Genomic DNA, 24,358 nt, shown 5'->3' with positions numbered 1-24,358 from the left:
CGCGCGAACATCTCACGTTTTAAAACAGATGTCTCTGCTGGATACGCCCTCCATGCTCTCACCTGCGCGATCACTCGGTCGGGGCACCAGCTGCGGATAAGCAGCAGCTTGCCAAACGTGTCGAGCGACGTGGCGTAGCCATCGGGCAGCGGGTTCTCCTCGGGGGCCTCCGTGTCGAACCAGGCGTGCCATACGCGCTCGTGGTTCGATACCTGCGCCAGCAGCTGGCTGAAGTTGGGCAAGCGTGACAACTGCACCAAGTTGAGCCACGTCATGTCCAGGATCCACTTCTTGGGCTTGGGCTCCACGGCGTTTAGGTCCAACGCCGCACCACCTGTAAAATTATCAACGCACGGTGCAAAAGAAGTTCAATATACATACAATGCACCATATATACACAACAGTGGTATAGTGGCCCCTCAAACCAAAACCCCTGGACCCCCTTGCACTGCCAGATCACATGTCCACGCAAATATTGTTGTTGCAACGTGGCGCTGACATTCCCTGCTCAAATTCTAAATTTCACCTGTACGGTATTCATGCGAGAGGCTGTGATCCCCTGAAAGGCCGGTATACAAACTTGTTACGGACATTATGGTTAACAGCATATATAAGGAGAACTCCGTTCTGTCTCCACATATTAATAATAATTAATTTATGCCATCGGTCAATTGTGTTTCTAAACCAATATTATCTAGCAGCATATTTTTAAGCAATACACATTTGCACCAGTTTCAACCTTCTTGGCCTCATCATCTTTTGACATTTCAGACAAATGACCTTCTTCAGTGATGTACAGTCTTATATTATAAAAATGTGAACTGGAAAAGGTGTGTGGGTTTGAGTAGGCTTTTTAAAAATGGAACACAGAAGATATGTACACGCATTATGTCATTTATCCTTGCATGTGTATGGGGCTGGGCAGGAAGCAAGCTGTTAGTTTTACGATACAATAGTCCATCATGTCAATGAAAAATATGTAGTTATAAACCTAAGGTCTGTGCAGGTTTGGCGGTGGCAAGAATGTAGGGGTTGACATCAAGTTCCAAAGTAAATTACATTAGTAGTGGTATGGCGGGAGAGTAAAAGTCTAAAATCTGTCTAAAATAATCTGCCACTGAGATGTGCATGACACTAAGTCACGCTCAAAAACAGATAACTCATTGACTGTAATGAGAAAAAAAGTCAAACTCGATGTATTTTTCAATTAAATGTATCTCATGAAAGATTAACCATAGAAACCATATACAGTAATACCCCAGTTTATGTCGGGGATGCATTCCTGAAAGCTGCGACGAATATCGAAAACGACGTAAATCAAATCAATTTACAGGGTAGGTGGAGGCAAAGGCTGAGGTGACGCATACGAGAAAGGACGGATGCAGTAAGCGACGTAAGTGTGGGTTGAGGCGACGCAAATCAGGTTGTAGTATTTATAAAGTGACGAGGTATTTGCGAAAACACGTAAAAGGAGGAGACGTAAAGCTGTTAATATACAAATTCGAGCCACGATCTGGCTCTTCACTCAAGCCCTGGGATGAAAAATAAGTAAAATAAGGAAACACATTTTCATCCTGAAAAAGTCAGACACGCAACAACGTCAATCCGCAATGGATCTGCTGAGACAACAAGGCTCTACGCACCTTTGATGAGCGTCTGGAACTCCTCGTGTGAGATGCGCTTGGCCTGCCGGTCCACCTTGAGCGTGAGCAGCAGCGTGAAGAGGAACTTGTGGCTCTCGTAGAGGCCGCGCGCCGTGTAGCGGTACACCTCGAACGTCAGCGTCTCGATGATGGACGCGATGCGCTTCGTCGGGATGGGCGATCGCGCCGCGGTCTCCACTGACAGGTCGAAGAGGCCGAGGAACTGGCGCAGCGATGTCTGGTACATGGCGTTCACGAGGCTCATTTCCACGATGAGGAAGTACAGGATGCTGCCACGGTTCGCCACTGGCCGGAACTCCTCACGTGCCGCATTGATCTTCAGCTCTGTCTCAGCTGCGATGTTCAGCTTTTCGCTCACCTGTGGCATGCATACGGGATGGAGGACATGCATGGATGTGTGCACGTGCGCATATGCAGCAACGGAGGGCGGGGGAGCAACATTCACAACAATGAATTGAACGCCAGGCAGCAAGATGGCACATGGTGGCACATCTGCCAGTTAACTCAGTCAACCCATAACACGTGAGTGTGTCCCGTGACCTCCTTTCAGCAAGCCTCCGACACTTCACATGGCCTCAAAGTCCACCTGAGCTGGCACAAACGATGTGGTGATGTCACCACCACCGAGTGGTGAATGGTAGCTGTTGTTGTGTATGCATGGAAACATACGTGGGCAGCGGTGATGCAGTGGTTAGCTTACTTTTCTTGGAACCCAGCAACTTGAATTTGAATTTCGAGCACGGCTAACATCAGTCGGCGAGAGGTATCAGAAAGGGGTGTGGACCTCTGCTAGGTCGACTCAGTGGTGAGTGGCAGTTGTTGTTGGATATTGCTCGTTCGATGAACCTCACCTCGTCAGACGTGGCCTTGGTGACACGTAGGACCACAATAAGGGACTCGTCCTCCACCAGGGAGCCCTCGGTGCTCGTAAGGCGGAACAGGAGGTTGTCCTCAAGCTCCTGCATCTTGCGCTTGTTGGCCGTCACCTCCTCCATCAGTGTCACGCGCTCGCTCTCCAGCTCCTGCCATCGAAGCGAGTGGCGGGTACAACTTTATAGCGCTGGATATTACGCTTCAGATTTCATATGTTTTGTGCTCATATTGATACATTTGTTATCCTGTGATTATTGAAAATTCTATAACTTTTTTTTGTTGCACTCCAGGACCGTAATGGTTGGCGACGGCTAGGGGAAATCTTCATCCAGTAGATGATCTTTAATTTTAAATTATTTCTTTTTTACATAATTTCTATTTAATGGTGCAAATCGCTGCTATTTGTCATTTCAGCATTTTGAAACTACAGTGGTGCATCCACTTTATATGATAAGTGATTATTAAACCGATGATGACAACATTAAGTACATTGACGATTACAATTACGATCGTTATAACAATGACGTCCACGATGACAATGATCCTGATAGTGATGATGATCAAGTTGTTCATTATGATGACAATGACAATGAAGACAGCCCCAAGGATTAGTCCCTGGCTGACCTCCAGTGTGAACCCCTGCTTTGCGGTGAGCATCGAACCTGCTTCTCGGTGAGGATAACACGGCCCAGCAGTTGGTCCTCCAGGCCCTTCATGGTGACGGTGAAGTCGATGATGGACGTTTTGGCGCTGACCTCGGGCGTGTATGCCGGGTTGGCCAGTTTGGTCGTGATGTAGAGGCTGAAGCCCTTCATGACATCCACCTCCTTGTCGCCCACCTTCACCTGTGAGTCGAGAGCAGACCAAGCATGGTGAGCCTTTTCTGCCCCACTGTCTCTCTTAAAAGTCACTCAATATGCTGCATTGATAAGCTACTGACTATACATCTCAAGTACTATATACAAGGCAATTATTATGGCTGTCTATTCATCAGGGGAGGTCATTAATTGGTTGGGGGGATCACTCAGCAACTATGAGGTGCTGGGGGTTCCATCTCTTCTGCTGCTGTGGCAGAACAGTAGTGCTGGGAGGAGCCATGTGTTATGTCTACCTCCTGGGAGGGGACTCTGGGCTGCTGCGTAAAGCCGGGGGATCCGCCAGGGTTATTGCTTTGGGCACCTGTGTGCCCATTCCCTGATGTGAAAAGTTCAAGTGTTTCCTGTCGCCCTGCCGAGTTCATGTTGTGGTTATGCCGTATACTTGATCTTGTTGCTTTTGTTTCTCTGTGGTGTACTCGTCCCTCTTTTGATGTAAAAATGTAGTTCGCAATTTGCAGCGAACCATACTTTCATTCAATGAAAAAGGATGATGTTATATGAACTAAACAAAAAATACCATGCTTCAACAAATTCCCATATTTCACGGTTGTGTATTCTCTGGATAATACAACACTTTTTTTCCCTATAATTTAAAGTAAAAGTTGGGGGTGCATTGTACATCCCGGTGTGTGTATTAGCACGGTTGGCTACATACATATGTGTGTGTGAGAGATACAACATTTATATAACTTTAATGACACTGAGTAAAATTTTTGGATGCATCTTACTTCATGGAGAATCTTATAATCCTAAGAATAAAGGATGTACCCCAGATAACTTTGGAATTAAGCCAAGGCTACCCAATGCCAGTATTTTCACTTCATATGTATTTATTTTTCCATATATAGTGGTCCAAATGGGTCGATATACGAGGGTACGCCATACCATCACTTCTCAGTACCAAACACGTGTTCCGTCACGTTTCAGAACAGTTCCTATTCCTTCAGGATGTTTCCGCAGAGGGAAAACAGCACTGAGCAAGTGTTTGAGAGGGGGTCTGTGAGATGAGGTGAGAGGGGGTGTGAGAGGCAAGGCTGCGTTGGCTGGGTCATGTAACCCGCATGCCCAGCCACCGCATGCCCAAGCAGCTTCTGTTTGGTTGCATAGAGTGGGCTAAACAGGCACAATATGGGCTGGAGAATAGATGGTCTGATGCGGTACGGGAGGATATGGAGCTGAGTGGACCTGCCGAAGACTGGTACCAGCGGTGTCAATATTGGCCTCTGTGGAGGAGGCTCGTGAAGGACACTACTGGACAGTTGGAGGCAGTCGCCATCCAACAACAACTGAGGGCAGAGGAGCGACGCTCACAACAACGAGCGGAGGGCCAGGTAGCTAAAATTCAGCAAGTTGGCAGAGTAGCTGGTGCATATACCATTCATCTCACTCAGGCAAACCATGGCACCTGGGTCTGTCCCGTGACCTCCTGTCAGTGAGCCTTACACACTTCACGTGGCCTCAAAGTGCACCTGACCTGTCACAAGCGCCGTGGGGACGTCGCCGTCACTTAGTGGCGAATGGCAGGTATTGCTATTGGTTAGGGTGTGTGTTAACTTGCAAGGGTCAATATGAGTGACTCTCATTGTGTGTGTATGTATATAGGTGTATGAATGTGCGGGGGTTGCTGTTGGTGGTGTGTGAATGTGGGTGGTTGGTGTTGGTGGTGGCAGCTGCTATGTGGCATGTGCTACCGGTGTCGCCTGCTTGCCTTGAAGGTGGTGCCGGACTTGATGAAGTTCTTCTCGAGGACGTTGTCAAGCGCGGGGTCCAGCTCCTCACCCACATCTTCGATGAGTAGGGGGCGGCCCAGCGACAGGCTGTCCTCCAGGTGCGAGCGGAAATACTTGTGATTCAGCGTTGTCACCTGCAGTTGTGCGCACGGTCAGCCTCCTTCAACGCTCAGCTCTATTTTGTCTCTGTGCTCCCGCTTCTACTCTCCCCGCCATCACCAACCCCCACTGACCAGTGTGGTAAAGCATAGTCAAATAACCCACAGGACCTGCATGGTGTAGAGAGGCCCTCATCCAACAGTGGACTGACAAAAGGGCTGTAAAATATTGAGTTGGCTCTGCTGTGTGTGAGCGAGGCACCTGCAGGTTGTCCTTCTCCCGGTTACGGATCCAGATCTTGCCCTGGCCCTGAGGGTCGATGAGGAGCGGGTAACGCGAAGCCTTGGCCACGATGATGCCGTTTTGCACGGACAGCTCGTCGTTGGGCAGCCCCTGCAGGTTCCACTCACCGATCGTCGCATTGTCCACCAGCATGGAGATCAGGTTAAGGTCCTGCGGTGGGGGGGGGCAAGTGTACCAGCACAACAGTACGGCGAAGACAATATTTTTATTTTCCCCAGTTCTGTCCCAATTGTGCTATTAGTCGTTTCATGACACAAAGATTTGCATCTTTTGCAGAGCAGCGCAATCCTTGTCTTAAGAGAATGGTCCACGGAAACGTCTATTGTAATACACACAATGGACAGAAAGGACAAGATCAAAGGTCTCGCATAATGCACATGCATAATGTACGTTGACTCATTAATCCCCTCCCACTTTGCGCAAGAGCGCAGAAGTGTGGTCACCACATCTACGCCTCTATATAAGGAACGAAACAGGTGGACTTCTCCACAAATCTGGCTGTCACCTGATAAAGCTAGTTGTAATTACTGGCAAAACGTCATTCTCAGATCGTAAATGTTGTGGCATGTTCTGTTTATGTGACAACCCTTACTAGTTGGCTGTGTCGGGTGGTGGCGGGTTTTAATGACACATTTATATATTTACGCGATCTAACCCAAAATAAAACCTCTATTATGGATCACAGGGCTATATTGGAGATCCCTTCAAATGACCTCCGATCCACATTCTCTGCTACCGAGAGTAATGTTTGTCACGTGACAGCTAAACTGATATTCAACCCTCAAAGATAAAATTTTCTAAACTAAGTGCAGATAGTTTCTGTGTAGTCATTGCTGACTGGCCTAAGATCATCGACATGGGTTAATCACAGATGACTGCCTGGATTCGAATCCAGGATATCAACCGTGCCAGCTCAGTGCTGCCCACTTTCACCAACGTGCACTGACCAGTGTGGCTAAAGTACAGTCAATTGACTCTCACCAACATATAGAGTTGGGAGGCCCTCAACGGGCATTGGATTGATACAAATGGTACCTGTGATAACGGCAATAAGAGGAGGGCACACTCACGCTGGTGTAGGGGATGTTGCGCACGTTCATCTCGCGACGCCACAGCTGTAGCAGTTGGTTGCGGAACTCCTGGTTGAAGGGCCCCGAGTAGGACAGGAAGCCTGTGGCCAGCAGCACGTCCCCTACCAGTCGGGTCGTCTGCTCCTGGAAGCGCTTGCTCGCCTCTGTCCAGCGAATCTGCTTGCCGAGCAAGGAGATGGTGGTAAACATCTCCATATAGATGGCTGGGAGGCTCATTGGTCAGAGCGATTGAGCTGGCAGCTACCTTTGAATAAAATGAGGTCTCAAATGTAGTGAGGTTATGATCTCAGCCCACTCACCAATGAATGCACAAAGATAGAGAGGCCACAGTGTAGCAAGATATGATTGAAGACTTCTCATAGAGAAGAGCCAGCGATAAGCAGAGAAGAAATGTCTTAGACTTGGCCTTTAAATCATCATTAACCATGCTTTTGACAACGACGACAATGGCGATTACAATATTGATGACGACCAGGTATGTAAAAATTCGCAATAAAATACATACCTTACGACGATGACAAATACAATGACGATTGTGATGAGGTTGTACATTAGCGGTGCAGTGCTCGCCTTCTCCCCGCCGAGGCCGTCGATTAGCGCCGTGGCGTTGTTCATCTTGCGGCGGCAGGCCTCAGCGTCGTCTACCAGGATCTGCTTCTCGCGCACCGCTGTGTCGTACATGGCCTGCACCGCGTCCAGCTCGCGCTGCTTCTCGTCCAGCTGTGCCTGTGCGCGATCCAGCTCTCCCTGTGCCACCGCCAGCCGTGACTCTTGGATAATCAGGTTGGCCTGCGCGGTGCAATGCGGGAAGAACGACGAGAGCATGCGTGGTGTTCGAAGGAGGGGACGTCAGCCGGCAGAGGTGTCGGCATGTGACAAAGAAGAAAGTGTTGGGGGGGGACAATGAGATAAACTGATTGTTGACAGATAAAAAGAATCCGATTATTAAAACAAAAAAATATCGGCGTGCAAATTCATTTCAGAAGCAGAATATTTATTTATCCTGGAGAAATCCGATGAGCTATGAAGCTCTTTTTTTCACAGATGCCCGTGGCTACATGAGGCATACCACTTCAAAATGGCCTGCAAACAATATTTATCAATTAGTGCAAGCATGTTAGCTGGGCTAATTGGATACTAGAGGGGAATATTTTCTACCTGGAAAAATACATTTTAGGACACCCATCCACTCCTGTCACTGCACTTGGGTTTCTTACAGTGACAGAAGTGAAAGGAGGTGTTTGTATTAATGCGTGGTTCACCGCCAAAGGTATTTGGAAGTCTTATTTGGCATCTCAGTAGGGAACATGTTGCCCACTCCTGATTTATAAGATGAACCTTCTCAGTTTCTTGAGAGCTGTGAGAGTTAAAAGTAAGGAGAATTCATAAACAGAACATGTACTATTATCAATGTAAATAGTACATGGATATGAATAATGTAAGGTTTACGTACTTGTGTAAATATGGACATTTGTAAGTCTTGGCAGCACCTACATGAGTAAATAATATTAGGCATATTCTCAAATGTTTAAATTATCTAAACATTTTTAAAACAATTCCTATTAAAAAACAACCAAGTACAATCAGAACTCGACAGAAGATGGGTTGACTTTGCACGATTGTGGAATTTAGGCTAACGGCCTCCACCGGTTGTGCTCTCCTTTTCATCTCACCATGCTCGAAGAGGATACCAAGCAGCGACTTGAGATGAAACCCCTCACCTTGAGTGGCAGCACCTCCTTGTTGATGCCAAAGAAGGTGACCATGGCCTTGGTCCAGGAGCACAACCCCGCGACGTTCCCGCACACATTCCTGGCCGTCTCCAAGTTATAGTCCTCCATTTCCATATACGGCATCAGCAGATCCACCATCTCCTCGTTGATGGTGTCCTACAAACCCACCGCACAGCCGCACACGCTGAAAGTTAATAGAATCAAGTTTATTTTGATTAACCAGGCGAGGACTTAAGAGATCAGGATTAGTCTCATTTGCAAGAGTAACCCAGATCACCAAAATGACAAATGCAATAACATAAAATAATGTACAGCAATGAAGCAAATATAAATCCGAGCAAAAAGAAGCAAATAGTGTGGACATTATGGGAAAACAACCGCATTACAAAACAAATAAAAAAACAGTGCACAATTATGAATCTATAACTAATTAAAATACATTTCTGTCATGAAAATTTGCTTGGACAAATGACTTTTGAAAACCATTCACAGTAAAATTAGGTGAGTGCCAGTCCTGGCTAGTGACCAGGCCCCATGGGACCCCAATGTGATTTAGTGACCTTATCTTATGTGGTGATGTGGGGGTGGTGTGGCATTACTGACGGATCTTTCCGCATAAATATAATGCTCTTATCCGTGCAGCTATCTGCAGATATACCATGTTAATATGACGAGTTTGACACCACTTCCAAGTCAGTCCTCTTATCTGCGGAAAGCCGCATAGAATGTGATGATTTTGGAGGTTCCTGGGGACCTTTTCCAGTGACTCATTATCCGTAGTTAAGCATGAATAATAGAAAGTATTTGCTGCAACTTTTGGGTCATTCCTCTCATCCAAATATATGTGTTGGCAATAGAATAACATTTAGTACTTCTGGGAGACCACTTCCAGATCATGCATCCATGGGTATGTGGAGAAAACAGGATTAAATAGCAAACACTTGCAGTTTACTCATCTTATCCATGTAAAATTGCAGACAATAGGAGAAAGGCATACATGTACAGGATTTTAAAGGAATAGATTTGAAGGCATGGATAACAGAAAGAGTGGACATTAGCGACTAAGATAAGATGAGTTTTACTGTATTCTATCAGTGTGACATGCAGGGTTCAACTCAGCCTCTGAATAACTAGGGTATATTCCCAGAAAGCCGGTCCTGGAATGACATCATGCTAAGCCCAACTTAATCTCATCTTCAATCGAAGAGCAAATTACAGTAAAACCTTGGATTGCGAGTAACTTGGTCTGCGAGTGTTTTGCAAGACGAGCAAAAAATTTAAATAAATATTAATTTGATAAATGAGCGAGGCCTTGCAATACAAGTAGTACGTATACGCTTTGTCTGCCAAGCGTCACGTGATCACAACTGATATACGAGTGCTTTGATATACGAGTGCTTTGGATTACAAACACGTTTCCGGAACGAATTATGCTCGCAATCCAAAGTTTTACTGTACTTTAAGCCCAGCCGAGTTTGTGATGGTCCAAATCCTGGTTACCTTGTCACCCAGTTCAATTTTGATGTGACTCATTGATGAGAAGCCCTCGCACCTTAGAGAAGGTAAGCAGTGAGTTGAGGAATCCGGCGAAGTTCATGAGCTTCTGGGCCTCACTCCAGGAGGGCCGCATGCATGGTCGCTCGGGTTCAGGCACCACGGTGTCCACCCGGCGGCGGAACAGCAGCAGCACGCAGTCCATGATGCGCATGATGAGGTGTGGAGGCTTGCTCAGCTTGCGCACCGTGCCAATGTCCGCAGGCTTGATGGTCTGCAGGCATGGCAGCGCAAGGATTCGTCAGTGGAATCAGAGCAACAGTTATACTTATTATGCTTTTTTACCCAGGAAAGTTACACTGCTAAGTTTTGCAGTAAAGGGCAATGTTGCTTTGTGTTTTCCCAAAGAAGTAATTTGCTCGTAATTTTTCTAATTTGGTCAATTTAGACCATAATGCTGGCACACAAAGGCCTACTCTTCCTCAAATTATGTCAAGGGATCTTTCATGTCCACTGTGAAACAGACGGTGGGTATATTACGTTAAATGCACCCGCAGTATTAACCAAGGTAGCTGGCCGGATGCAAACCAATAACCTGTGCAACAAGCGGCAAATCCCCTCCCTCTTGGCCATGTCACCGCGGTAAATTCCACAGTATTCACGTTAATGAGCAGCTGCAGTATACAGTAAGGTTCCTCTGCTATTGCGCTGTGGGCGTAACATCGCGCACCTGCAGGGCAGCCTCGGCCTCCTCCAGAGCGGGCTTGGCAGCCTCCAGCTTCTTCTCAGCCACGGCCTTGTCGGCGGCAATCTCGTCCACAATGGCCTGGGCCTTGTCCTTCACCTTTTGCACCTGCTGCTTCACGGACTCGGCTGCCTGCGCCTTTGAGGTGACCTCGCAGAGCACCTCGTCGGCACGGCGCGACGCCACCGCCAGCTCCTTCTCCTTCACCTCCAGCTCGCGTGACAGCTGGCTCACTGACTTCTCGGCCTCCTGCAGCTTGGAAAGGCCTGCGCGAGGTAGGGTGCAGGGAGGGCATTCCCAGGTTATGGTTAGAGTTAACCAATAAAAACAGACATCGTCCAAAAGCTAAGGTTATTTTACTTCGCAAACATCTTTTGGGCAACATCAGTGGAACAAGGACTAGAGGACATCTGAGGCACATCAAAAACAACTATCTGGAACTGACAATCACACCCTCAGAAGTGGATGTGCTCGAGCCAGCGACAGACACAGTTGGAAGTTGGCTATGAGTGTTATGCTAGCGTGCGCTGATCTCTTGGTGTGACTAACACATTCGGTGAAGTGAAGCAGACAAGCAATGCTTAACACCTCCCCGCCACAGCGATTCGACAAATTTCCATGATTAAAATTCGTTTCAAGATTGAGTTTTTCTTTAGCCTCATTATTACCATCCCATTTGTATTCTCGTTTTTTTATAAAGTAACATTTGTACAGGCACATTAGTCCAAATTCATCAATAATATTTATGTATTTAGGGCCCTTAATCAATCTACTGTATGTGGTACAAATGTGGTTAAGCTTATTCTATAAACTAGAAACGTAAAATATCTACATTTTAGAATTTGGGCCCTCCTATAAATTACAACCTGAAAGTTTATTGATTTCACTCATAAGGCAGGGTCAGCCTAAAGTTTTATGTGACTTTACGTCTTGTGCTAAATGCTTCTAAATAAATGGTTCCCATCATTATTTGACCAAGTGTTTCACATCTTGTTATGTGGGATGTGATAAAGCCTACTACCAATTATTTCCAAAAACATCAGTGAAAGTATTCCATGATGATGAACCCCATCGATCTGTGTTATTGCTCCGGACAAGGACGACCTAAGGCCACTCTAAATCAAGCATCTGCTGAATGCGTCACGCCCTTGCCTGTGCGCATGCGCTCCGACAGCAGGGCCACATTGCTCAGCTTCTCCGAGTAGATGCTCTTGTAGCCGCCGATAAATGACAGGTACGATTTGGGCGTCACGTACGTCTGCCGGCGGAAGCGCTCAAAATACTCGACGCAGCGCTCCGCTACCATGTCCTGGAAAACGGCCATGGCGTCCACCACGCCCCGCTTCACCTCGGGCGTGCATTCCACACGGTACTCGGCCAGGAAGTGGCCTGCGACGGCCGTGAGTGCATCACGCGGCCAGCTCTGGAACCAGTCCATTGTGCAGCCTGAGATGAGCGCCGGGAACTTGAGGGCGCGCGCACGGAACTTCTCGCCGACGGGAGAGAAGCACAACACGACGTGCAGGTTGGCACGCACGCGCGACAGGAAGTAGTCGTAGAGGTTTTCGTTGGTGGGCGGCCGCCGTGGGTGCTCCTTCTTCAGCACCGGGATGAGTTCCTGTGTGATCTCGTCGATCTCGTCGCGGGCGAAGAGGTTGGAGACCTCGCCTGAGGCCAGAACATTGTTCATGTACTCCAGGAAGGCCTCGTCCTTGATCTCGTTGTCCGTGAAGATGAACGTGACGCCCTTGCCCTGCTGACCCGTCTTGCGGTACAGTTGCTTCAGGTCCTCCATGAGGTTGCTCATGTTGTAGGTCCTAGAGATGTAGGGAAAAAAAACAAATGGTAGAACAGTCGATGAAATGGCATTTTGTTGAAGCAATTGTCTAAACAAAGCTTATACAAATTGTAAAAAAAAGATTGTTCCCTCCATTATGCAGTTGATGATTGGGGTGTCATCTCAAAGCTGTGGTCTGTGACCTCACCTGGAGAGTGTGATCTGGAAGCTAGAGTAGCCAGCGATGAAGGACGCAAGGCGTGTCAGGCTCTGCTTGCCCGACCCGCCAACCCCAACCAGCAGGGCGTTTCCACGCGGCGTGCGGATGATGCGCGAGATCTTTATCAAGTGCACCATGGCGTCCTTCAGAAAAACACATTCACATGGATTTTATGGAGTGCCCTCACTTTTATACCGTTTTGGGATAATGTTTGCAGAAATATTTTGTATAGGTTCACACTAAATGTATTTTGCTCTTGTAACGTGCAACACTGGTTCATAACACATGCATCTGGAATGTATGCATGTCAAGTTCTTAAGTGTAGTGAGCTGACCGTCTCAGCTTAGTCACCGATGGCTGCTTAAAAACGTTGTCAAGTTATTGGCTAAATTCCAGATATGATTGTTTATGGATAGACGTGTTTACCCAAGGAAACCTGAGTCTCGAGGCTTCTTCAGGACGGTCCTGCTAATTTCGGAGTCATTTTTCTATTTGTGCAAATTTGGGGCATGACACCGGCACACATCAACCTAGGACCTTTAACAACGTCCATCGTAATGCAGACGTGACGAACTCTATGGTTAAACCGCTCGCAAATTAAAAAATATCGGTTCCACGCGTCACCCACCGCGAAGAAGACGAGGTCCATGTTGGCTCCGCGGACGCTCTCGTTGTACTGCACCAGGAATGCCTGGAGGCGCTCGGCGAGCTGCGGGAACGACGGGATCGGCTCGTACACCTTGGGTGCCTCCAGGTCGGCGTCATCGGGCTCCTCGCCTGTCGGCTCCGGGGCGTCGCGCATGAAGTCCACAAAGTACACCTCGGCCTCCATCGACGCGGCTGCTGCCGTGCCGTGGTCGTCCAGCATGATCTGCCACCGGGAGGAGAATGACGTGACCATCGTGCAAAGGCACTGGAGGTGGACACGGTACAATTCGATCCGCCCCACACCACCCAGCGGGATTCCCATTCCATTTGAGAAGAATTCATTTGAAAAATTTTCAGCTAAGGTCAAATTAGTTTATGAATAGGCTCTATTCATCAGTCTATAATGGGGAGGCACTGTATTTCTCGTAAACATGATCCAAAATTATCTAAACTTTAGTATAAAGTTGTGTTGCTATTAGAAAGATACCACATTGAAAACCAACTAAATTGATCAATGGGTTGTCCAAAACCTGGGATACACAAATTATAGCAAAACTAACTATTTGCAAATGTACAAATTCATTTTTCCCGGAAAGTTTCTATATTGCTAATTCAATTACAGGCAGACTTCACCGAACGTGGGGGTTATGTTCCTGCAAAATGCCATGTTGGGCGTGTTCGACAAATAATATACCTTATGGGAAAAAATTGTATACATTATTTCTGCCATTATTATTGTACTAAAGGATGCTGAGTAACCCTTCATTTCTTGTGTGTACTCTCTATTTTTTATTTCCCCTTTACACAAAACCTCCATATCCATATACTTTTCCCACATCAAGGCACTCACACTCTCCCCTAACAGTGTCACTTGAATGTTAATAATTCACCATCTAGGCATCCGTATGACTAACATCCTCAAAAACTGGAAGGCTAGATGCAAGCGGCAACGTGAAAATATGCGTTGCGCGTCTTGATTATGTTACATTCTCACACAAAAACATACAAGAAAAAACATACATGATAAATAAATCGTTCTTCCAACGGATGCAGCACTCTCACCGCAATGCCTTTCGAGGCGGAGATGGAAATATCAGCAGCGTTAAACCGTATATAGCCAACACATCACCCCTGTGTTCTGGAAAACAAACCTCATAAGGTAAACCGTGTATAGGCGAAATACGCATTCAATAAAGCTGCGTTAGGCAAGGTTCTCCTGTACTTCTGAAGCCAAACGCATGTTAGTTAAAGTCATATTATCTATTTTTCCTACGATGTTTGTTTACTTTTTACTATCCTGTTTCTTGATTATTCAGTCTCGTTTTGTAAGGTTTCGTCCACTCCATCAGCACAATTAAACAACAGCATATATACAATTTGCATGTATTTTGCAGAAATCAGAAGTAATCGATTTATATTTCCATGCCTGATTCAACGCACCTTGCTCATGGTGCCATTGAACCAGTCCTTGTCCTGCTGCGCCGTGAAGCGGTCGGCGATGACGCGCACACACTCGTGGCCGAAGAGCGCCAGCAGCATATCGGATGAGCGGCACACCTCACTGTTCATTATCAGCATACCCTGCCAGATGCGGCTCAGGTCCCGCAGGTTGAAGATGTAGTGGAACTTGGCCGGCGTCGGCAGCATCTGTCAGATGCAGGGAAAGTAACAAAGAGCAGCTTCGGCTCAGTTTTTTTTTATTTCAGTTGGTAATTTTGAGAGAAAAAGTACTTTGGCAGGGGTTGACATGAATAACCTTTGTTGTTCGTTAGCACTCCATGAATGCCCGTCATTTTTTCGATCTTATTGTAAGGAATGTGCAAAGGGCCCTTAAAAAAGTGTTCTATTTAAAGATATTTGTGCAACCACGTTATGGCTTGAGGATTGACCAGGTGGGGGAGTGCCTTTTGTTTCCCCATTGTGAAATTAAAAGTGCTAAAGACTGCCACTGGTCCATCTGTCGACCGCCTTTCTCACCTTGACCTTGGTGGCCTGCCACAAGCGGCGCGTGGTGGGGACGAGTGCTACCGCCAGCTGGTTCACCTCCTCTGGAAAGCCGCGCTCGGGGCAGAAGTGTCCCTCTGCAAAGGTGCGGAAGATCTTGTCGATGGAGGCGTTGGAGGGCAGCGTGCAGTTGAAGATGCAGAATTGCCGCTTGAGGCGTTGTGGAATGTCATTGCGACCGCCCCCCGGGTGGATCATGGCGGCCACGAACTGCACGTCCACGATCGTCGTGAACTCTCCAGGTTTCTCCAGGTTATAGAAGCCATTGTTTTCCATCAGCTGCCGCACGATCTCGTTTGTGATCTACGGCGTGAGAAACAGATTAATTTACTTATCTGTCAGCCGAGCCCAAATTTCACGTCACTGGCCTCTCAATGATCATCTGATCCTTAGGAAACTCTGGTGATTTTTAAAATACACGATCAATTACATTTTACATCATGTGGATCCAACGCCAGCAAAAAAAATCCGATCTGTTCGTCAGCACTCCGACAGATGTCTCCCATAACCAGCCGAGCCTTCACCTGGTCTCCCCACTCGTTGATGATGGGCATGTTGATGTCATCGATGAAGATGGTCATCTTGCGGCCGGCGGGCGGGCCATACGTGGTGCCCATGCGCTTGTCCACGTAGCTCTCCACCGTGCGCTGGAACATGTTGGGCGTTGTGGCCGACGAGAAGTTGAGGCTCTTGGTGAGGTGCAGCTCTGCGTCATACTTGTTCATGTAGCCCTGCACGAGTTTGTTAGCACACAAGGGGTCCGATGCAATTAATGCGGTCCGGTTTTCTTAATACACGGGGGTGGGTGGAGTGGTGGCACAACATGGAGTGGTGGCACAACATGTAGTGCTCTGCACCCTTAAACCCGCCAACCTAAGATTGATTCCCAGTGTGGGGAGGGCCTTCATCCATCAGTGAGTAAACAATGGTGATTAATGATTATGATCAATATCAGTGTCACTTGAAGGTGTAGCGCTCTCAACAGGCACCGTGTTAACACAAAAAAACTCTTCTCTTCCAATATCTATCCCATGGGGCTTCGATTTGACTGCATTATTTCCAAATATCTTTGGTAATAGATAATGAGACAAGTGGAAATGCACATTGTTATATATGAAGCAACGCATGCCAAACAATGCGTTTATTTTAATTTATGTTTCCAATCAAAAGACTCAAAACAAGGATCCTGATATGGCTGAGAGTTGGTTCAGGAGCAGCCAGACCTATCTGCTGTCAATAATCAACTCCCTCATATCAAATTCAAACATCAATGTAGCCAGATGCATTTAAGAAAGGATACTGGCCCTTTTTGGATTCGCTCCAGCTTCTACATGTAGCTGATTCCTGCTTTCCATTGTAGTCAATAGGCCATCACGGGGTCTTAAATAAACAAATGTATTAATTACTTGATACTGAATCTCATTGGACTTTCATCAGATTCTAAATAAAGAACTTAATAGTTTGCTTGATATTACATCTCAGTATCAAGTTGTATTATCTCAATGAGCTCGAAATAATGAATCTGTCAGTGACATGGCTGAAAATGCTACGCACTAATAAATAATATATTTTTGCACATTGCAGGATGTTGAAGTGATTGGCAGCTGCAATGCTGAGTCAGAAATGTATTATTTTTAAATAACCAATTGTCTTAATTTGAAAATGTCAACTTATCTAAATCCACTCAATTATGCTATAGGGTATTACTAAGGCATGCCATGTCTGGTAAATAAATGGGACACTGAAGACCATGTGACATCATTTGCAGCTGGGTTTGGTGGCACAAGTCTGTAATCCTGTCTACTGGATGTAAATGAATAGAAGATTAAGTAACTTGAGGAAGGAGTGTACTGATGGGATTCTAATGGTAGGTTTATGGTCGGCGTGGTTCGTTGGATGGGTTTTGCCTCTTTACGAGCTGCACGGGCACCTTGATCATTACGGTCTTGGCGGTGCCCTGTTCTCCAATGAGCAGCACAGCCTTCTCCTGCTTCATGATGCACTGCATGAGGAAGTCCGTGCGGACGTTGTCCACGTTGGGAACCAGGATGGCTGAGTACTCCGGCACTGTGTCCCGGGGGTACGCAAACTCCGGCACCTGCTCGCACCAAACGCCATTTGCACGCATGCACACGCACATATGCTATCTTTAGTGAAAACTCTTGGTATGTCATAAAAAGCACGAAATCAATGTGGTGACTTATATGTACACGTACAATGCTTTGTCAATCCAATGTTGGATGAGGGCCTCTCTGTACTATGTGGTTTGTGGGGATGTTTAACCGAAATTGAATACACTGGTCAGCACGGGTTGGTGAAGGTGGGAAGCATAGATCCATAGTACAACAATGGATTTTGCTAACATCGGTAGCCTACAGCTTAAATCGGTAATATCGTATATGAACAGACCTCCGTTCTGTCTCCACATACAAATCCTTCCAGACTAATATTATTGAGCCTGTACATTAGACCGGTGGGGTTGGCAAGCCGGCGATGGCACTGTTACTCACGCGCGTGTTCCAGTGCTCCCAGCCTCCGCTGTCGCCGACCACGTACTCGAATATCGAGTCGTCATTCGCAGAGCCTGGCAGGTCAAGGTGTGACGGGTGTGCACGCAGGAAGGCCTCCATGCGCGCGCGGTCCTCCAGCTCGAGCAGCGCCCCCACCGACCACATGAGGGCGAACACCAGCAGCCGCTGCAGGTGCGAGTGCTCCAGGCGCCGCTCGTCCGCCTCGGGGAGGAGGCCCTGCGCACATCCGAGCGCGTGCGCATGCGCCATGCAGCCGGGTTCGGAAGAGACAGCGAGCGTGTGCTGCTGTGTTAGTGTCGGTCGCGCTGAATTTCTTACTCAATATTTCCCGGGTAGCACGCACGGTGACTAGTATGACTCCTTATGTCAAAAGTGAAGGCAGTATTTCTTACCTTCAGGAGCTCGATGGCTTGCTTGATGTACATGCATTCCAAGATATCCATTTTCGGGTTGACAGCAGTGAACACAAAGTTAATGAGATCCTAAAACAAAGAAATCAAAATTAAATATATGGCTCTGCATCCAACTTTGTAATTCCAGCATAGATTTTTGCAGTAATTCTGTACAGCTCTCCAATGTGTTTTGGATTGTATGCCGTGTGGTTCTTCTGGATTTCCAACGTGGTACAATCAGAAAACACATCGGAGAGCTATAACATTATGACCTCTGCAACGTTTGCTCTGTATCCTCTAATACTGTGCCATTAACTCACATGAATACAAGACAAATTCCAATCATCAGTGTTAACGTATCCTGACAATAGGCCCTGGCGTCATGCAATTAAACGCACCTGGAAGACGCTGTCCATGGTGCTCCACAGCACCTGGGCCTGCTCTGTTGGTAGGCCCTGCAGCCAGGCCTGCACTATGGGCCTCCAATCGAGCACGGACGAGCTCATGAACACCATTCCGTTGCGCGAGACGGTGGCAGGCGACGCATTGTCGATGTTGTGCGGCTCGAACACCACCTTGCAGTTGGGTGCCATGGGGATGCGGTCCCCGTTGGCCAGCGTCAGTGTCTTGTTGTCATCCAGCACGGAATTGAGATTCTCGATCCAAATCGCGTCCACGGGCCCATCCAGCAAGATCCAGATGTGTTCGCCCTGCAACACCATAACGGTGAGCATGGATGTAGAGATGTTAGGGGTAAAGCTTACAGATTTCTCGGAGGATCAACCGGGTTACACGATGAGATGGCAGCCGCTCTCTCCATCAGCCTGGACCACACGGCTCTTTGTGACGTTGGTTCTGTCTGTTGCTCATAGGCCCTGCCTACTCATCTGCCAACCCCGCCCACTGCTCGATTCATGATTTTCCCATATCCCGAATCGAGTATCAGACCTGAACATTTCAAAATTCAAGCATTCACCTTCTTGGCCTTGAGCGTCTTCCTCCAGAGCGTGGAGAAGATGCCGTCCGTCCAGTCGTTGGTGGCGACATCGAGAGTGCCGAACATCTGCGGTGCCGTGATGGCCTTGGGGTTCATGCGCATCTCGCGGTGTGGCTCCCCGCAGTCCGTCATTGCCTTCATGAGCATGTGGATGCAGCACGTCTTGCCGGCGCCGCTCGGCCCCAGTGCCATCATGCCTGCCCACCGTACCACGCGCACAGGCATGTCGTCAGCGTAGCAGAGTAGGTGCGTAACAATGCATAGATTTAAAAGCGATTCTTACGCTTACGTACGTATGTATGGTATTTAATAGGTTCACGTGACCAAAGAAGTCAATAGGGCCCGTGAGCTTCACCGCAGTGTAATACAAATAATAAAGTCTTGAATAGAAAGAATATCAACTAAATCGCAACAATTCAATGACTCGAGAGGTTTGGGCGAAACATTAACCCCTAGATATTAGTCGGAGCTACCCTGTGGTGTGTGTCCCCAAGCACACAACCACAAAGTGAGCCTGCTGCAGTACACACAGCAACGGTGCATCAATTTAAATGTAACAGCAACCAATAGTCCATCATAAAAAAATATACGATTTACCATTTATGCCAATTATATGGTATTACTTTGAGGCTAATGAAGTGAAAAAAACACTTACACATTAGAGAGAGAGAAAAAAAAATACAATCGAGATGAACAACTAAACGAAAAAGAACCGATTCTTGAATGGGAATCGCAGCGAGAGAGTGATGGCGGTGCTATCGGCGACACACACCGTGCCGCACGCGCTGCGTCTCGTAGAGCTGGATGATCTTGAGCACCCAGGGCGGGTGATGCACCAGCCCTGCTGCCTTGGTCTGCGCCAGGATGGCCTCCTCCAGCTCCGGATACCCCGCCTTGTCCAGCGTGATGCCCGGAAACAGGTCGTTTATGAGGCTCATGAAGAGGGGCTCGTCCTCGTCCACCTAACAGTACACAACATTTTACTCATTGGTTTTTTCGGTAAAGTCACGTATGTAGAAATACAGTAAAATTATATTAAAACAAATAACAATCACGACGTTTCGATCACAACGCAAGCGATCTTCATCAGGTATCAAGAACAAATCACGGAGGTAAATACAACAAAAAGATGAGAGACGAGAATTGAACAAACCTGAAAAAACATTATGTGAAGCACATCCAGTCAGGCCAACAACACAGTTAGACACTTCCTGGCGGACCACGAATTTCAGAAGAGTGTTAAATTTCGTGTTCAACCTTTGGATTGCACATACCAGCATAGATAAAATGAAAAATACGAGGTACACGGTCAGTAGAAATACATATACAAGTTCACCAAGAGGTAAGGAGGGAGGAAAGATGGACAGGGAGGCAGAGAGAGAGGGGGGGGGGGCGGAAGGATGAACAGAAGCTTAAATAGGAAATACGGTTGGAGGGGGGGAGGGGCCAGAGCGAAAGCGGCAGCTCAAACACGCACATCTTACACATACAACATAATGTTTTATCAGCAGGAATTATAATTTGTCTACTCCTACGTGTTGACACCAATAATGATCATGTGAATAATGATCCTGGTTCTTCAGCAAAGCCTCACTGGTTCTTAAAAAACTCTTTTTTCACATTGCTCCTGTTAAGGGCATTTGGTTGATGCTTTTTTTATTTGCCACATAAAAAATACAGCCCAGAGATAACCCACATAAGTAAAGTAATAACATTCAAATGCCAGTCAAATAGGAGGTTGTGATTCAAACCCAAGCATGATGTCTGTAGATTTGGAGTTTGCATTTTTCCCCGTGGTCGCGAAGATTTTTCTCCGGCTCCTCTGGTTTTTCCCCTCTATATTTTTTAAACATGCATTTAGTGTTTGGCTGGTACAAATTTCCACATGATAAGCCACTTCGTTGAGCTTTCATTTGTGGCTAGGTTGCTTCTGAAAAAGAGCTACATAGCTCAGTAGGCCTTACCTGGTAAAATAAAAAAGTTTATAGTTTAAAAAGTTTTATAGTTTATAGGTATATACAGACACTTTCTATGCTGCCTCTTTACAGACACTTTGATGCACCAGCAAGACACTGTCACAAACACACGTGCACAATGGCTATATTACTGTCGGATCAACCACCGCAGTGCGGTTGCTGGTTTTTAATGGGTGTACCGAAGGCAGGGTGGGCTGCTCACCAGCTTCGAGAGGTTCATGTCGCGCAGCACGCGCATGACCACTGTCTTCTCGGGCTCCTCGGGGTTGGAGCGCTTCACAGCGCCAAGCGTGCGCAGTACCGACAAGATATTCCTCAGCCCAAAGTCGTAGTGAACCTGGCCGACGCCGCAAGCAACAGCAGCAGCAGAAATGTCACGGCAAATTATTCATAATTAATCCCAACGAAGGTTAAAAGTGTGCACATGTGCACAATGAGGGGTCACTATAACTCTCGCAAAAAAGAAACTGATATGTATGAAACTTTATGATCACATTGTTTTGCTATTAGGGCTTTACCAGATTGAAAACCGGCTGTATTGGCTAAAGGGTTGCCCAAACCTTGGAGACACAATATGCAAACATGCTTTGGTCTGACAAATACGACAGTCTGCTTCTGTGGCTCAAATGACAGGCATGGAGGACAGGCGAGCCTGCTCGCTCGTACCTGCTTGGAGAGCTGCTCCTCGCACAGCTTGTATAGCGTGTAAAACTTGCGGCTGAGGATCTGGTTGTCCCGAAAGCCAGCGCTCGCCAGCTTCACACGCATGATGATGGCGCGGTCCGGCACCATCATGGCCACCGTCCGGAACTGGATCTTGAGATTTTCCGGGAGCTCCTGCCGCCCCGCGTAGCCGGGATTCTGCCCGCAAACAGCAACAATTGTGATGGGCAATTAGCGACGAGACGGGATGTTGAACACACTTTGATGCATCTTTGCTTCTCTGGAGCAGGTTGAATGATCTCTGATTTTGGGATGCAGAGCTTCATTACAAAATATGCACGTACATTGGTTTACATATATCACTTACACTAGCGTTTTCCACACTTCAGTTGTCGCTACTGACCAGTGTTGACTTTTTTCATTGACCAGCAAGCACGAAGATATATATCTTATATCTTAATTTCAATCAGTGTCTGCTCCGAGTCACATGGACCATGTTTACCAATCATCAGGCAAGTGCAGTGTGCAATGACAATCTGTATTTGAACGGAGAAGATCGGTTTATGTGGAAAGGTGGACCATGTTGGGTCACGACAGCTGAACCTTGGGAAACATTTGACTTGTGCCTCACGAATGCGTGTGCACTTCGCAGAACGGGAGCCCTGTGGAGCCATTGCTCATCATGGAACCAAATCACTGAGGCCTTGGTGAGTCACTGTTCACCAAAGTGGCAGATGCATCGGGGTGGTGCGATGGGGGTGATCGCTCCCCTCCTCCCCCCCTTGAGATCCCGAAAATTGGTATTGTATTAATATTTAACAGACACATAGATCATTTATTATTATTAATAATTATTATAGTGTAGAGGCCGATTTAAAAAGCGTTACATTTTAGGGCTGCCCCCTACCCCCACCACCCTTGAGAAAATTCTATATACGCCTCTGGCTCACCATGGTGAGGAAGATGCCGAACTCGCGGTCCATCTCGACGATGTCGCCGTCCGTGAACACGAACTGCGTGCGCTTGTTCTTCTTGCACTGCAGCACAATGTAGATCTGCTGAGCGGCCACCGACAGCACGGGCAGCTCGATGCGATTAAACTCATCGAAGCAGCCCCACGCGCCCGACTGGGCCAGTCCTGCAGAGGCAGACAGTGCGAGGAGGAGAAGGAGAAAAGGGACACAGAGAGAGGAAGTGGGGGGAGAGGTATAGAGTAGGCAAAATGGAGGCAAGGGTGGAGGGAGGAAATGAAGAAGAGGGAACACATGGTGGGGGATTAGTAAGCGAACAAGGAATAATCAATTGCAAAAGACAGAATCAATTGCCTTGATGATATTGTTATTTCTGAGAATTGTGTAGTGTTTTGAGATGCAGTCCCGTTTCATAAATTACATGAAGATGATATGAACTTTATAGTAATCTTGCAAAGCAAAATACTTTTATGGGCATAGTGTGGAGATTGCGGCAGTCAATAGGACAAGCTGTACTTAATTGTTTAAATAGTGAGCTATAATTGCAGCAATTATACAGACTCTACAAGGACAATAACTGGCTCACCCAGTAATTTATTAAGTGAGAGTTGAGGCCTTGATTTTAATCCAGCTGACATAACAAGATGGATGGGAGCAGCAGTGAACTCTAATGGATAACAACAGCATGGGGAGGACTTCATCCAGTAGTGGACAGACAGCTGATGATGTGGATGATGAACAAGAAAACAAACAAGTGGTGGCAGCCGAAAAATAGAAACGGTCACAGGGGCAGCACAGAGGGAGTCGTGACACAAACCTTTGTAGATGCGGCCGAGCCCACGGTAATCCATTTGGTCAGAGCAGTTGAAGACCACAACGTACTTTCCCAAACACTTGCCCATGTCCTTGGTGGTCTCCGTCTTGCCGGTACCTGCTGGCCCAGCTGGGGCCCCACCCATGCTCATGCCCAGTGCCTGGGACAGCGTGATGTAGCACCTGAAAGCAGAACACACGGCATCGCACACTTTTTGCTTTAACTGCTGAGCTCCTCACCTGCCGAGGATCCTACATTTCATGAGACGTGAACAAGGGAGGGAGCACGTTTGGGTTCAAAAGGGTAGAAGACTTGAAGTTATGTCTGAAAATGTATTTCAGACGTCACATTTTACATGTTTCAATTTCTAATAGCAGTGTTGCATGTTTTTTCTGCAGCTAACAGACATTTTGGCTTAATGTAAGAAAAGTAATTAGGTATGATGATATTCCACTGCTAATAACACAAATTTTCTGTGAAGCACACACAAAAATAAAATTAACAAATTCGCAGAGTCAAATGAATAAATAACGAATGTCTATTCTAAGCATGTGATGCTGGCACCCTCCTTTCGCACATGGTAACGTATCATCAAATTACCCCAAGCCATACGACGTAGGGAGGCCCTTTTTGACAAAAAATGCAATACATGTACATGTGCTCGTACAGCTAACCCAATACATGTACATGTGCTCGTACAGCTAACCCAATACGTGTACATGTGCTCGTACAGCTAACCCAATACGTGTACATGT

The 24,358-nt window shown here is 47.0% G+C and overlaps 1 protein-coding gene across 2 annotated transcripts in view; it reads right to left on the bottom strand.

Annotated features, from left to right (window-relative positions):
* LOC116947221 (dynein axonemal heavy chain 5-like) overlaps nucleotides 1-24,358 on the bottom strand; it is a 95,587-nt gene that overhangs the window by 10,734 nt on the left and 60,495 nt on the right. For both annotated transcript variants that reach the window (XM_032962729.2, XM_032962738.2), the window contains exons 41-67: nucleotides 23,607-23,785; nucleotides 22,769-22,956; nucleotides 21,822-22,016; nucleotides 21,358-21,492; nucleotides 19,952-20,141; nucleotides 19,159-19,376; nucleotides 18,581-18,892; nucleotides 18,183-18,272; nucleotides 17,770-18,006; nucleotides 17,190-17,357; nucleotides 15,784-15,990; nucleotides 15,233-15,562; nucleotides 14,696-14,902; nucleotides 13,236-13,478; nucleotides 12,596-12,750; nucleotides 11,763-12,427; nucleotides 10,596-10,876; nucleotides 9,924-10,139; nucleotides 8,360-8,527; nucleotides 7,209-7,427; nucleotides 6,618-6,794; nucleotides 5,506-5,697; nucleotides 5,124-5,279; nucleotides 3,200-3,382; nucleotides 2,516-2,686; nucleotides 1,644-2,022; nucleotides 63-334 (exon numbers count right to left, since the gene is read on the bottom strand). In XM_032962729.2, the coding sequence (XP_032818620.1) occupies nucleotides 63-334; nucleotides 1,644-2,022; nucleotides 2,516-2,686; nucleotides 3,200-3,382; nucleotides 5,124-5,279; nucleotides 5,506-5,697; nucleotides 6,618-6,794; nucleotides 7,209-7,427; nucleotides 8,360-8,527; nucleotides 9,924-10,139; nucleotides 10,596-10,876; nucleotides 11,763-12,427; nucleotides 12,596-12,750; nucleotides 13,236-13,478; nucleotides 14,696-14,902; nucleotides 15,233-15,562; nucleotides 15,784-15,990; nucleotides 17,190-17,357; nucleotides 17,770-18,006; nucleotides 18,183-18,272; nucleotides 18,581-18,892; nucleotides 19,159-19,376; nucleotides 19,952-20,141; nucleotides 21,358-21,492; nucleotides 21,822-22,016; nucleotides 22,769-22,956; nucleotides 23,607-23,785 (6,133 nt within the window). The remainder of the gene's footprint in view (nucleotides 1-62; nucleotides 335-1,643; nucleotides 2,023-2,515; nucleotides 2,687-3,199; nucleotides 3,383-5,123; nucleotides 5,280-5,505; nucleotides 5,698-6,617; nucleotides 6,795-7,208; nucleotides 7,428-8,359; nucleotides 8,528-9,923; nucleotides 10,140-10,595; nucleotides 10,877-11,762; nucleotides 12,428-12,595; nucleotides 12,751-13,235; nucleotides 13,479-14,695; nucleotides 14,903-15,232; nucleotides 15,563-15,783; nucleotides 15,991-17,189; nucleotides 17,358-17,769; nucleotides 18,007-18,182; nucleotides 18,273-18,580; nucleotides 18,893-19,158; nucleotides 19,377-19,951; nucleotides 20,142-21,357; nucleotides 21,493-21,821; nucleotides 22,017-22,768; nucleotides 22,957-23,606; nucleotides 23,786-24,358) is intronic.

The sequence above is a fragment of the Petromyzon marinus genome, chromosome 2, assembly GCF_048934315.1.
Source record: "Petromyzon marinus isolate PM22_M1 ecotype Great Lakes invasive population chromosome 2, UKy_Petmar_22M1.pri1.0, whole genome shotgun sequence".
Lineage (NCBI taxonomy): Eukaryota > Metazoa > Chordata > Hyperoartia > Petromyzontiformes > Petromyzontidae > Petromyzon > Petromyzon marinus.
Note: the sequence above shows the minus strand (reverse complement) of the source record. Positions and strands in the feature narration are given on the sequence as shown.